This window comes from Equus asinus, chromosome X, assembly GCF_041296235.1.
Source record: "Equus asinus isolate D_3611 breed Donkey chromosome X, EquAss-T2T_v2, whole genome shotgun sequence".
NCBI lineage: Eukaryota > Metazoa > Chordata > Mammalia > Perissodactyla > Equidae > Equus > Equus asinus.
This window is the reverse complement of record NC_091820.1, coordinates 13,671,443-13,683,968: the sequence shown is the minus strand read 5'-3', so window position 1 is coordinate 13,683,968 and position 12,526 is coordinate 13,671,443. Positions and strand designations below refer to the sequence as shown.

The following is a 12,526-nucleotide window of genomic DNA, read 5'->3' as shown; positions in this document are numbered from 1 at the left end:
TTTCCAGTGACCCCTTAGATGGTCTATTTCTGGCACACTAGTCTCTGGAAAATGTCCTGCTAATGACACAGGATTATAAACAGTCCTTTTCCCAGAACAAAAATGTAACCTTTGTATCTCAATCTAATTAGAAGTATTTTCTCTTCCAGAGGCAGGTTCCCCCCCCCCTTTGTTCCATATTTAACAGGCTTCTTTATTGCCAGAAAAGTCTCCAAAAATCATAGCTTTTTAAGATGATAGGCCCTGGCCTGAGACCTTAAATGTGACCTGTGCTCCTGCGCAAGATGGCTGCTCTGACACCAGCGCCTGAGGGTGTTTGGGGTTCTGTGTGTCCAGCCGAAGGCTGTGGAGTCTCAGCCAAATGCAGGGACAGACACTCACTCTCACAGCCCACTGTCCAGGTGATGACCCCTGCCACCAATAACAGTTCTCCATGATTTTCTCCTACGATTCTGAGGTGTGCCTGTCACCTTCCACTGAGGTCCACCAAGACTTGAGGAGGGCACTTTGTCCTCTTCGTTTCAGGGCAGCCCTCTCTGGAAAATAAGCATTTCTTCTCTACCTGAGAGAGGCCATTGCACTAGCATCTCTTTCCATCGCTGTCTAGGGGCTGGCATTCTTCCTTTAAAGACTTACTCCTTTATCTCTGCAAGAAATGTGGGCCTTGAAGGAGCCCAGTTAGAAGCAGATAACCCGGAGACAATATCGATTGGTTAATACTTTGGGAATTGAGCTGAGAGAAGGCGATGAGCTTATGGAGAAAACAGCACCAGGATGGAGGAATAGGAGATGTGTGCCTGAACACAGTAGGTGCTCAGATAGTTTTTGAAAAAATAAATGAATGGACACGAACCTAGTTCCCTATTCCAGCCCCACACCCAGGCCTGCACGGCCCAAGGGCCACCGTACGTCCTTTATGGGCAGGCTAGAGGTAATCGGGAGCATGAAATGAGATCGTAAATGCAAAGACATCTGACACTCTTCCCCTGGGCGAGAAAGGAGGCAGGGCAACCCCATGATGCCCTCCCCAGCTGGCCTTCTGGATCCCTCTTGTGCTGTGGTAGAACCCAGCAAAGGCCACCCATGATAGAAAACCAGGCCTGTGAGCTGTTGGCTCTAGTTGTGAAGTTTTCCCTGTAGCCTTCGGATCTGTCCAGCTTTATTTTTATTTATTTATTTATTTTAAAGATTGGCACCTAAGCTAACAACTATTGCCAATCTTCCTTTTTTCTTCTTCTTCTTCTCCCCAAAGCTCCCCAGTACACAGTTGTATATTCCAGTGTGAGTGCTTCTAGTTGTGCCATGTGTGATGCCGCCTCAGCATGGCCTGATGAGTGGTGCCATGTCTGCACCCAAGATCCAAACTGCTGAAACCCTGGGCTGCCAAAGCGGAGTGCACAAACTTAACCACTCGGCCACGGGGCCAGCCCCTGTCCAGCTTTAATATTTCTCTTTTCCACCAGTTGGTTACTTGGCGAGACCCAGCCCTAACGTGAGACCCTGCAGAGACCACAGAGTAGGTATGTTTGGTATCTAGTGGGTTCTTTGCCAGTGCTCTGATGTCTTCCACCCAGTCATTGCCCTGCTATGGGAAGTCGAGTCCCAAGAGAGACAAAGCAGGCTCTGACAGATGCTGAAGTGGTATTCTTACCTTCTCCCTTTCTTTCAGCCTTCACTTTTCCCCTGGCCTGGTTTGAAGACAGACCAGAACTCCCAGAACCTACCTTGTTTCCCGAACTTCTCTCTCTTCACCATTTCTGGTCCCTCCCTCCAGGATGCTCCCCTCATCCCTCCTGTGGCCTTCGGAGTTGGGAGAATGAGAAGTGGAGTCTTCTCAGTGGTCATGGGAGTGGCCCAGAACCGCCCCACCTCCTACCCCTTTGTGCACTTTCCTTCTTCCCACCAATTCTCCGTGAATGCCCACACTTGGTCATCTTTCATGGCCCACAGAAATTCCTAGAAGGCCAGGTATAATTCTTCCCAGCAGGTACCACTCACTCATGGGAGGCCTGAGTTAACTTACCACCCCACTGTGGGAGTGGGGCAGTACCTCATGTTACAGAAGAGCAAACTGAGTCTCAGGGACATAAAATGACTTTCCTGCAGTCGTGAAAAGTTCAGGTGTGTATCTTGAATCTCATCTCTTCTATTTCAATCACTTGTCAATTAGGGATCACAGACTCAAGTGTTTATTTCATCTTTTTTATCAAGCTCTTCACCCATCAAACTCTATTTGACATTTTGGTGGGTGAATCAGACGATCCCGTATACTTTGGTGTTTGATGCTGCTTATGACAGATGTAGCAAGGGACCCTTTAGATTCAAGTCAAATTTGGAGTGAGGGATTGTGCTTTTGAAGGAGCCCAGGTCTGGGAGTCAGTCTACTCTACAATTTCTGAGCCTCACTCAACCTCTGAACCTCAGCTTCCTGCTGTGCAAAATGGGAGGGGTAAACTTGGCCAGTGATCCCAAGACTTGTTCAGGCACAGGGACCCTGGAAGTCTCACAGGGCCTTGAGAGCTTCATCTCTCCTGCTGAGTCGCAACTTTTTCATTCTTGCACTCCTGTCAGAAAAAAAAATTTGAACACCCCCTCAAGACACATACACACACACATGCACACATATATTATTAAATTATATATGTCTTCCTGTATTTATTTATTACATATGCTATAAAATAGAAAAATGGGAATTAAAAGGATGAGATGATAAAACGAACATAAATTCGTTTTATGGAACCCCAGGGAGGGCCCAACCCTGCTGCCTGGGAAGACCTTGCAGTACCCTGGTGTCAATGGCCAGTTTATGATGCTCAGGCCCACTACGTGCCCTGCCTGGCTCGCCCACCTCTTCCATTTTTCACCAATATCACATCAAAGCTAAGGTTTGCCCCGTGTCCTCTCTGGCAGAACTTCCCCACAGCCACTGCCCATCTTCACGAAGGGGAGACTCAGTTGTAAACTGCACGGCCGCCAATGTTGTAATAAAGTAAGTAACACGTTGGGGAGCTCATTTCCAAGGCTAACCTGGGAGGTCGTATTCCTCTTGGAGGGCTGTTTAGATCTCTGGATGTAAAAGGCAATTGGCCATAAGGTGGGCGACTATTTTGTGTATTCTCTGTATTTTAACCAATTTGGGAATACATTCATGTGGTAATTATGTTCACAGCTTCAATAGAAAGGCCCTGGGCTGATGTTTAAAGCTCAGAAAATTTAATCACTGGGACAAGTAATTGACAATTATTACACACTATGAGAAGAGCAAAACCATTGTTTACCCAGTTGGAATTACTTAGATATTTAGTGCATATCATGAAACCATATCCAAGTTGTGTTAAAAGACGAAAATTATGCTTTGCTCATTTAACTCATAGTAAGTGGCTGGTGATTTTTATACAGAATGAGGTCAGTCATTGAGGGTGTAGTTGAAGTACCAGGTGGAAAGCAGAAAATAGACTCAGAATAGGGTGCGACCGGAAGAGGGGCAGGATTCTCAGCGGAGGTCCCAGGGAAGTCAGCCTTTCAAGAGGAGGAGACGTCTCATGTTTTCCTGGGGGTAGGGGGGGCCTGGGGAGATACTGTGAGGGCCAGGGGGGAAGTTGAGGGAATTCAGGCTTGATGGCTTTAGTCTTCTCTGTGAAGCGAGAAGCAAGATCAGCCACCAAGAAGCTTGGCTGGCCAGCTGCCTTGTTCCCTGACCTTTTGCTTAAAGGTTCCCAACCTGACCACACATTAGAATCACCTAGGGAATTTTTTAAAAATCCCAACGTCCTGGCTGCACCACAGGCCAGTTAAATCAGAGCCTTGGCGGTGGGGCCCAGGCATTGGTATTTCTTAAAGCTCCCAAGTGATTCTAATGTACGGCAGTTTGAGAACCCCTGCTAAGCCAGGACTTGTCAAACTTGAACGTGCATACAAATCACTGAGGAGCTTGTCGAGATGCAGATTCTGGTACAAGAGGTCTGGGGTGGGGCCTGAGATTCTTCATTTTTAGCAAGTTCCCAGAAGCTGCTACTGCTGCTGCTTCAAGAACCCCACTTTGAGCGACAAGGACGTAGACGACCCAGTTTTGACCTGAAATAATTGATGACTGCCTACAGGCTCCATAAAAACCAAAACTGTCGATATTTTATAGTTGGAAAATGGGTATCTTGAGAAAATTATCAGGATTTGTTTTTAATGCGTGTTTTAGAAGAAGAATTTTCTCTTGATAGAAAAATCTAGAGCTTATTTCAGTGGAAGAGGAGAGAAAGTCATATCTGTAGGCTGTTGGTGCTGAAGGGGTTGTCCCCAGGAGCAGGGCCAGGGCCCCCGTCTTTCCAGAACTCCTGCATGGGGGGGAGGCCTGAGGAGGAGATTTTGAAGGCTGCACTGGAGCATCTGGGTCCTGGAGTTGGAATCTGCCCAATATAGCCCAGATCTCTAAGACGGCTTCCCCTGAGGCTGAGTTTGCCTTCCAGTGACCTCGCTTAGGTAGTCCCAGGGGCCTCACAGGGCCCCCAAGCTGGTAGTGGCCCCTGGCTTGAGTTGCTATGAGGTAACCCCTGCCCACTATACTCAGGTACCCAGTCCTAAAGCATTTGTTCAGGGGTGCTTGGCACTGCAGACTGGGGGCCTTGTGGTCGTCTTGATAGTTGGTTCTGTGGTGAAAATGCTTTCAATTCACAAGATAAAATCAAGCCCCTCTCCGGAAGGCAATCTAAGCCTCTGAGAGGGGCTCCCGGCATGCCCCAGGCTTTTGTTCAAATTCCCAGCTCAGAAACCAGGCTCTGCCTGAGGTGGTCTCGAGGACCCTGTTCTGGGTCAGTGTGGGGTTCACAGCCACATTCTGAACTTCCTTCAATTTTAGTTGGTGCAGGCTCTTCAGGGGGCCCCCTGGGATCGTTTAGGATATGGTTGTGGGCATCAGGGCTGAGGGTATTAGGTTACTTGTGTGTGTGTGACTTAGTGTTAAATGCTCAGAAGGAAATAGACTCTAGGATTTAGAGAATAGTCTAAATCAAGTGTTTTCGTTTTTTAAATTACGCCTTAAATGAATCCTCATTATAAAAACATCAGTCTGTACAGAGGTCCATAGGGTGAAATGAGTGCTTTCTGCAAAGCTCTGGAAGCAGGAGGCTTGAGAGGTGGGCATGGCTTGTGGGGGTACCTGGTGGGTGCAGATGTGGGGCGGGTCACTGACTGACTGCCAGGAGTTCGGCTCCAGGTTGGCTTCTTCACGAACATAAATCCTTATAAGGAAAGCAGCGTGCATGCTGCTTTGCTTTGGTTTTCTTTTTCTGGGTGTGTCAGAGAAACACAGGAACCCAGGATGAATTCATTCCCATGTCACCCCCATCAGACTCTTCACTGTCCACAAAGTGGTTTCGCAACTACTGTCTCAGCAGAGTCTCCCACTGGCTGGTGAAGGCGGGTGGCTGCCATGTTACCCTCTATGGCAGCTGTGGGGCCTGACCCTCTGCTCTTTCTGTAGTGACAGCATGGTGAGCTCTGTAATAAATGGCCTTGGGTGAGTTTTAGTCAGCCTTTCTGGGTCACAGTTTCCTCATCAGTAAACAGGGTCAGGAAGAGGATAGAGATGTAAGCTTAGATCTTTGTGACAGTTAGATGAGGGGTTCAGATAACAATTTTGTTACCCTCCCAGGTTTCTGAGCCTGACTTCTGCCCCACGCAAGCCCTCCCCACCTCCCCATCTTCCCCGGGCCCTGAGACTTTTCCCCAGAGTCTCCATCTAGCCTCCAGCCCTCCAGCCCCAGCAACTGGCCAACGCCCAAGAGAGTGAGGGTCTCCAGCGACCTGCAGATCCAGATTGCCCACTTCCCACCCAGCCACACTGCCTTCGCTTACCAACCCCCACCCATGCCCCCAGTGATAATGGGCAAAGATGGAATGGACGAGTGACCGCATTTAAACCTATTTGCAAATGATGTTTTGAAAAACCCAAACAAAACGTTCCCTGTCACCTCTGAAGAAATCACGCTCCCTCAACTTCAGCATTAGTTGGTGGCTCCTGTCACACTCCTTGACTTGAAGATGTCCCCAGGCCCTTGCTAATCAGTAGTTATCTGGCTTCTTGGCTCGTCCTCAAAGACAAAGACCTGCCCTTTGAACCCTCATCTCATGAGCTGGTTGTTATTCCCAGGGCATCAGAGCTGGGGCTTCCAGCACTGGCTCCTGCAGCAGCGATGCCCACGCTGCTCGCACTGGGCACCCTCAGGCGCCCTAGCTGCTGACCAAGAGTTGGGATGCCTGATGGCAGGGTGAATGACAAGGGGAGACTGGTCATGGTACCTGGTGGGGAGCTGGTACTCAGTCCGTGGTGGAGGAAATGCAAGCCTCATCTCAGCGGGCCAGTGGCTCCCTAGGGAAGGGGCTAGGGGTGCTCACGGGGCCTACTTTGGCTGAGTAATCAGGCAGGTCCAAAGCTGTCATGTGGCAGGAGGTGGAAGTGAGATTTTAGCCCAGGGCTTCCTTTCTTTCCCTTTTGCCCCAGTCCTGTTCCCAGAGACTTGAGGCCCGAGCAGGGGATCTGAGGGCCTCCCTGTAACTCATGGGTCCTCAGATGCCTTCCCACCCATGTGATATCTGTCTCAGGAAGGCTGAGGCTGAGAGGGTAGAGGCCTCCTAGCCCTTCCATAACAGAACCTTAGCTGCTTTGGGCTGCACTCCCCAAAGATAGGAACTCTTGCAACCCTTCGGCTCCTTCCCCAGTGAGAGGGACAGAGGAGGGCTCTGGTGGAGAAAAGAGAATGAGCCAACCGTTCCATGATTTTCTGGAAAGGATCTGGACACAACTTTGAAGAAATCTTACGCTCGAGTGCTCTCTCTTGCACAGCTCTTCAGGCATATGCACTCAGCCTTGAAGGGGACAGCTCTTGCCAAGAAACAAAATGCATGGACGAGTGTGGACGTCCCAGCTCCCACAGGGAGACAGAGCCTGGGATTGACCCTGACCTCTAATCCAAGCCTCATTGTACCTCGGGCTAGTTATCTAACCTTCCTAGGGAATCAGTGTTCTCATCAGTAAAATGGGCATAATTTTAGGACCTCTCTCGTAGGGTTGTTCTGAGGATTAAATGAGGCACTGGATAGAAAGTTCTTAGCATTCTCAGAAGAGGGCCTGGCCCACAGCAAATGCTCAATGAGTTTTAGCTCCAGCCATTTGTGAGAGGACCAGGGGCCTGTGAGAGGCACCCCACCCTGGTGAGGTCCCCTCCTCACACTCTGAGCAGGAAGGTTCTGGGGGAGTAGCAGGCCTAGAACCAGGGCCAGCAAGGGAGAGGAGTGAGGTTTCCAGGAAGACATGAGAGCTGGCACTTGAGCTGCAGGCATGTGCCAGGAGCAGGAGGGGAGACACTGAGAAGTTTGTCTTCTCTCCCTTGGTGGGAGTGGGGGGAGGTGGGAGGCAGAGAGGGAGTGAGGCTGTCACCTGGAAGTGTGGATAGTGCAGCCCGTTATAAGAAAGCAGTCTCACTGCTGGATGCTCCTAAACCCACAGGAAGCCCGAAGATGGCACAGATCCCGTCTTGACTTCTCGCAGTGAGTTCCCTCGCAGGCCATCAGAAGCCACTTCAGATGGGTGGCTGCAGGTGCCTTCTCTGACCATTGCTGTCCTTGTCCTCGCCAGTCCCACCTCAGCTTACCTTCAACCTTTTCTCACCCCTCCCTGAGAGTTCTGGCCACTGTGAGGGACAAGGCAGACCCTTCTGGAAGAGGCTTTAGGTTCCCAGGACCTTCACAGAGCTGCGAGCAAGTGGCCAACAAAGCTTTGTCCTGTTGATGTTGATGCCTCTCCTTGCAGGACTTTGATGCCTTCTCATGCTAGCAAATCTCTGTCTGATCAAAGACAAGTGCCCCAGACTAGGCTATAATCCCCATGAAAGCAGGAACTTTGTCTATGTGGCTCATGACAGCATCTCCAGACCCTAGCAAAGTGCTGGCATGCAGCAAATTAATTGATTGGGTGAATGAATGAATGCATGCATGCAAGAATGAATGAATGGTGTATTGAAGGCATGGTGTTTTCTGGGCTGAATCAGAAAGCGCTCCTCTCAGGAAAAACCAGGCCCTTCATCTGGGGCAAGCCCCCTGAGCTTCCCTGGGGGCAGGCTGCCTCTCTACTGTGCCCCAAGGTTATTATTGGCGAGCATGTTGGGTCACTTGGTGGTTTCCAGAGGGCACCCTAGCCCTAGGGAGCCAGGCTCTGGAGCCCTCCCTCAGGGACACCACAGTACACCCTACCAAGGGTGTCACCCACTAGTCCTTCCCCACAAAATTGTTTGCACAGCATCCTTCTCCTGCTTTGGAGAAACTCCTTGTTCTTTGCGTTTGACACGTTTTGATTGTCTGGAAATATCACAGAGTTCTTCATTTGTTAAAGCTGCCTTCCTGTAGTGAGCCCTCATTTATTTATTTCTACTCCCACCATGTGCGGGTGGCTTCCCTTACTTGTTTTGGAAGTTGTGTTGGTAATTTGAGGGCGAGGAGAGGAGGCCGAGATGACCACAGGACTAACGTCTAGACAGCTCAGACAGGTGAGGTCAAGAATTGGAGCTGCCTAAGGCCTGCCCAGTGAGACTGAGGATTATTGAATTATTATTGAGCCCAACCAGACTCCAGGGCTGCACAGATCCCTGAGTTAGACATGGTGCCTGCCTTCTCCATGGTAACAAGGCTAAATATGGACGTGTTTCCATGGAGAGCCATATCGCGGCTGCAGCCCTGCTTCCTCCAGGAAGCACCCAAGTTGGGTTCCTTTGGCCTCTCAGGAGGCAGCCAGAGGTGCCACAGACATCAAGAGAGCCTATCTCACCTTTGAGAATGCTTCTTTCCAACAAGTGTTCCATTTCCCCAGCCCTAGAGTAGTCAACATCCTCTCTTCCTGACAGCTAGAAGTTAGGAGAGGTCACGGGTCAGACAGATGAGCTGATTGGGGAAAGTGACACTGGACCTGGTGATCACTCATACAAGTTATCCCATCTTGGCCTTGCTCCGTGGAGGGGATTTTCCTATTATTGGGAAGAAAGGGGATGTCGCTGGTGGGAGGGAGACAGTGAGACAACTGTAATGACCCTTGTGTAAATGCAGTGCCATTCCTCTCATCAAGCCTCTTTGGAAGAATTACTGCCACAAAGAGTTTTTTAAATGCTTTCCATAATTGGGATGGCCCCCTTCCATTTTCACAGAATATTCTAATGTGACAGGGTTTTATTTTTTTCTTGAAGGAAAGGAAGTCTTTGCTGCCTATTTGAATTTGAACAAGTCAAAACTCTGCATATCTTAACTGTCTGATATAGCAATGTGGAATGAAACTTTGTTTTTGTTGAAGGCTAAACATATAAGCTGAGTATTAGGCTTAAAAATACTCTGTTTAACCTCACTTGGCTATTTAGTCATTACATCATCTGTGTTTATAGCTTAATCGTCTGTTAAATTGGGGCTCTCCACGCACAGCTGATCATATGGGTGTGTTTGTATATATTAGGAAATATCCATAACACGTATGTATACATAGAGAGAGGTGTGCCCCCTGGTGAACTAAGATATGGAAACTTATAAAAGATGTGGAGAGAGCTCTGAAGGCCATTATAAATAGTCTCGGACGGAAGTTTCACATTGTGTGTTCTGTGTTGCAGGCCGAGTGGCATCGGAGCCGAGTGATGGACGATCTGCAGTCTCAGAACCTCTCCATGGACATGACCGACTCCTCTCCTGCCTTGGCCAATAACAGACTAGAGAATGGCATGGCCCAGCTGATCACCACTGAGGCCTGGAACATCAACTCCACTGACCTGGTAAAGAAGGCCCTGGTGACCGTGCCGGCCCCATCCATTCTGAACCCCCCAGCCGAGTCCCAGAGTGGCATGGCTCTGAAGGTGGCGGCCACCGTGCTCCAGCCCCTGTGCCTCGGGGAGAGCCCGGTGGTGATGCCCATTCACATGCAAGTGGAGGGAAGCTCCGCACCAGAGCTCAACCCTAACAGCAATGCCACCTACGTCATGACCACGCAGGGCCCCGTGCAGCTGCCTGTGGTGCTGGAGCAGCACGTCTTCCAGCACCTCAACTCCCCTCTGGTCCTGCCACAGGAGGCTCCGTGCTCCTCCAGTGCCATCCACAACAACCTCTTTCAGGGAGCCGAGGACCCCGAGGCCCAGCCCCAGCTCCTGGACCTGCGGATCCCCAGCCAGCCACAGGAGCCCACGTTGCCATTTGAAGCTGTGCTCCAGAATTTGTTTCCCTCCCAGGGTGCTCTCGGCCCCCCACCCTGTCAGCCTCCCCCTGGATATGCCCCTGTGCCCCCCCAGCCTTTTAACTCCCCCTTGTCCCCTCTGGTCCCACCGGCCACCCTCTTGGTGCCCTACCCTGTGATCGTGCCCTTGCCTGTTCCAGTCCCCATTCCCATCCCCATCCCCGTGCCTCAGAGTTCTGAATCCAAGTTCAGCCCCAGCTTCCCCAAGGCGCCATCATCCTTTGGCCTGCACCCCTTTAAAGGCACCCAGACCCCTCTAGAGAAGGAGGAACTAAAGCCCTTTGACATCATCCAGCCGAGGGAGTACTTCCAGCTCAGCCGCCACACAGTCATCAAGATGGGGAGTGAGAACGAGGCCCTGGATCTCTCCATGAAGTCAGTGCCCTGGCTCAAGACTGGCGAAGTCAGTCCCCCGATCTGTCAGGAAGATGCAGCCCTAGACCTGTCACTGGCAGCCCACCGGAAATCTGAGCCTCTCCCTGAGACACTTTATGACAGCAGTGGGTCAGTGGACAGCCCAGGTCACACCCTGATGGAGAAACTTCCCGGCAGCATGGAAATGCCCTTTGGCCCTGCCACGCCCCGTGAGGCCTCGGCCATGATGGATAGCCACATGGGCAGCAGCGATGCTGCCGAACCACTCAGCCAGCCCTTCCAGCCCAGCAGCGAGGTCAAGGCTGAAAATAACATTGAGGTTGGGAGCGAGTCCCAGGTGGCCAAGGTGATTGTCTCGGTGGAAGACGCTGTACCTGCCGTCTTCTGTGGCAAGATCAAAGGCCTCTCGGGCGTGTCCACCAAAAACTTCTCCTTCAAAAGAGAAGACTCCGTGCTTCAGGGCTATGACATCAACAGCCAAGGAGAAGAGGCCATGGGGAACATGGAGTCCCTTAGGAAACCTGTCAAAAACCGGAGCATAAAGTTAAAGAAAGTGAACTCCCAGGAGATACACATGCTCCCAATCAAAAAACAACGGCTGGCCACCTTTTTTCCAAGAAAGTAAATAATGGCTTTTTAAAATTTTTATGATTATAATATGGGGAAAGGTGCATTGGTTTTATAAAAAGGCATTTAAAACAAATTATCTTTGTTAATTATTTGGGGGAGTAGTTGGGAAGTGGGAAGGTAAATTGGCTCTAGAGGCCCTGTAAGCTAGTATCATTTTCTTTTTTAATTTTTGACTTTTCACAAATGAATAAATAAGAGCAACCTATTTTTCAAGCAGATTGCACATTTTTTGCAGCTTTAATGGAATATTGGGTGAATCAGAGGGGTAAAAAAGCTATTTTCATTGCCACAAAGTGCTTTGATGATGTAATACCTAATAAAGGGTAGGATGAATATTTCACAATAAATGTTTGTTTGCACTAATTGGTTGCAGTCTTCTATCATTTAAAAAATTTGCATTCCTTAACTGGCAAAGTTTGGTCAAAATTGTTGCCTGTAAAGCACTACAAGTTGTTTGAGTTTAGAGACTAAGCTCTTCGGGCATATTGGGCAAAGAAGAACCATATTGGTCCGTGCCCCATAAAAAGAGGATTAGGAATATGTATGACCTTGAGCAAGTCACTTCCCCGGCTAGACCTTCGTTTCTTCATTTGTAAAAATGTGGCAAAGAGAGGGGGTGGGGAGGTGAGTTTCAAGGACCCGAGGCCCCCTTCCAGGTCACAGAGGCCCTGGGTGTGTAGAATGCTGTCCGAACTTTTCATGGACAAAAACAGACAAATGTCTCTAAAAGGAAAATTTACCGGCTTCCTCCCCGCCCCCTCCCAGAATTTAGCTGGAAAGGACCTTCTTTTCAAGGGCAGTAAGAGCATTGTTCTGAATGACTGAAAGTCTTGCAAGTCAAAACAGTGACCGAAGGCCACTCAGAAGGAGAGGAAAGTCCATTACGGGTGGATTAGGAGATGTCTCATAATTGTCCCCAGCCCTGGGTAGAGATATCTGGGAGTGGAGTGGGGAAGGGAAGAGAAAGTGATTCCTTGTTAGTTTGGCCCAATAATTCTTAACTGGGGGTGATCGTGCCCCCCAGGGAACATCTGGCAGTGCCTGGAGACACTTTTGGTTGTCACAGCTGGGGGAGGGGATGCTACTGGCATCTGGTGGATTGAGACCCGGGACATTGCTAAACATCCCACAATGCACAGGCCAGCCCCCACAACAGAAAGTGATCCAGCTCAAATGCTGAGAGTCCCTGTTGATGCCATTTCTTGATGGATGGAAGCGATGCAGCTGGCAGGAGAGACAGCGCGTTGCTCTTCTCTGACAGCATAAAGCCAC

At 49.8% G+C, this 12,526-nt stretch overlaps 1 protein-coding gene across 2 annotated transcripts in view; it reads left to right on the top strand.

Moving 5' to 3' along the window:
* The window catches only part of RAI2 (retinoic acid induced 2), a 59,950-nt gene extending 48,333 nt beyond the window's left edge, over nucleotides 1-11,617 (top strand). For both annotated transcript variants that reach the window (XM_070502536.1, XM_014832531.3), the window contains exon 2: nucleotides 9,636-11,617. In XM_070502536.1, coding sequence (XP_070358637.1) covers nucleotides 9,660-11,249 — 1,590 coding nt within the window. In that variant the 5' untranslated portion in view covers nucleotides 9,636-9,659 and the 3' untranslated portion in view covers nucleotides 11,250-11,617. The remainder of the gene's footprint in view (nucleotides 1-9,635) is intronic.
* The last annotated feature ends 909 nt before the right edge of the window (nucleotides 11,618-12,526 follow it).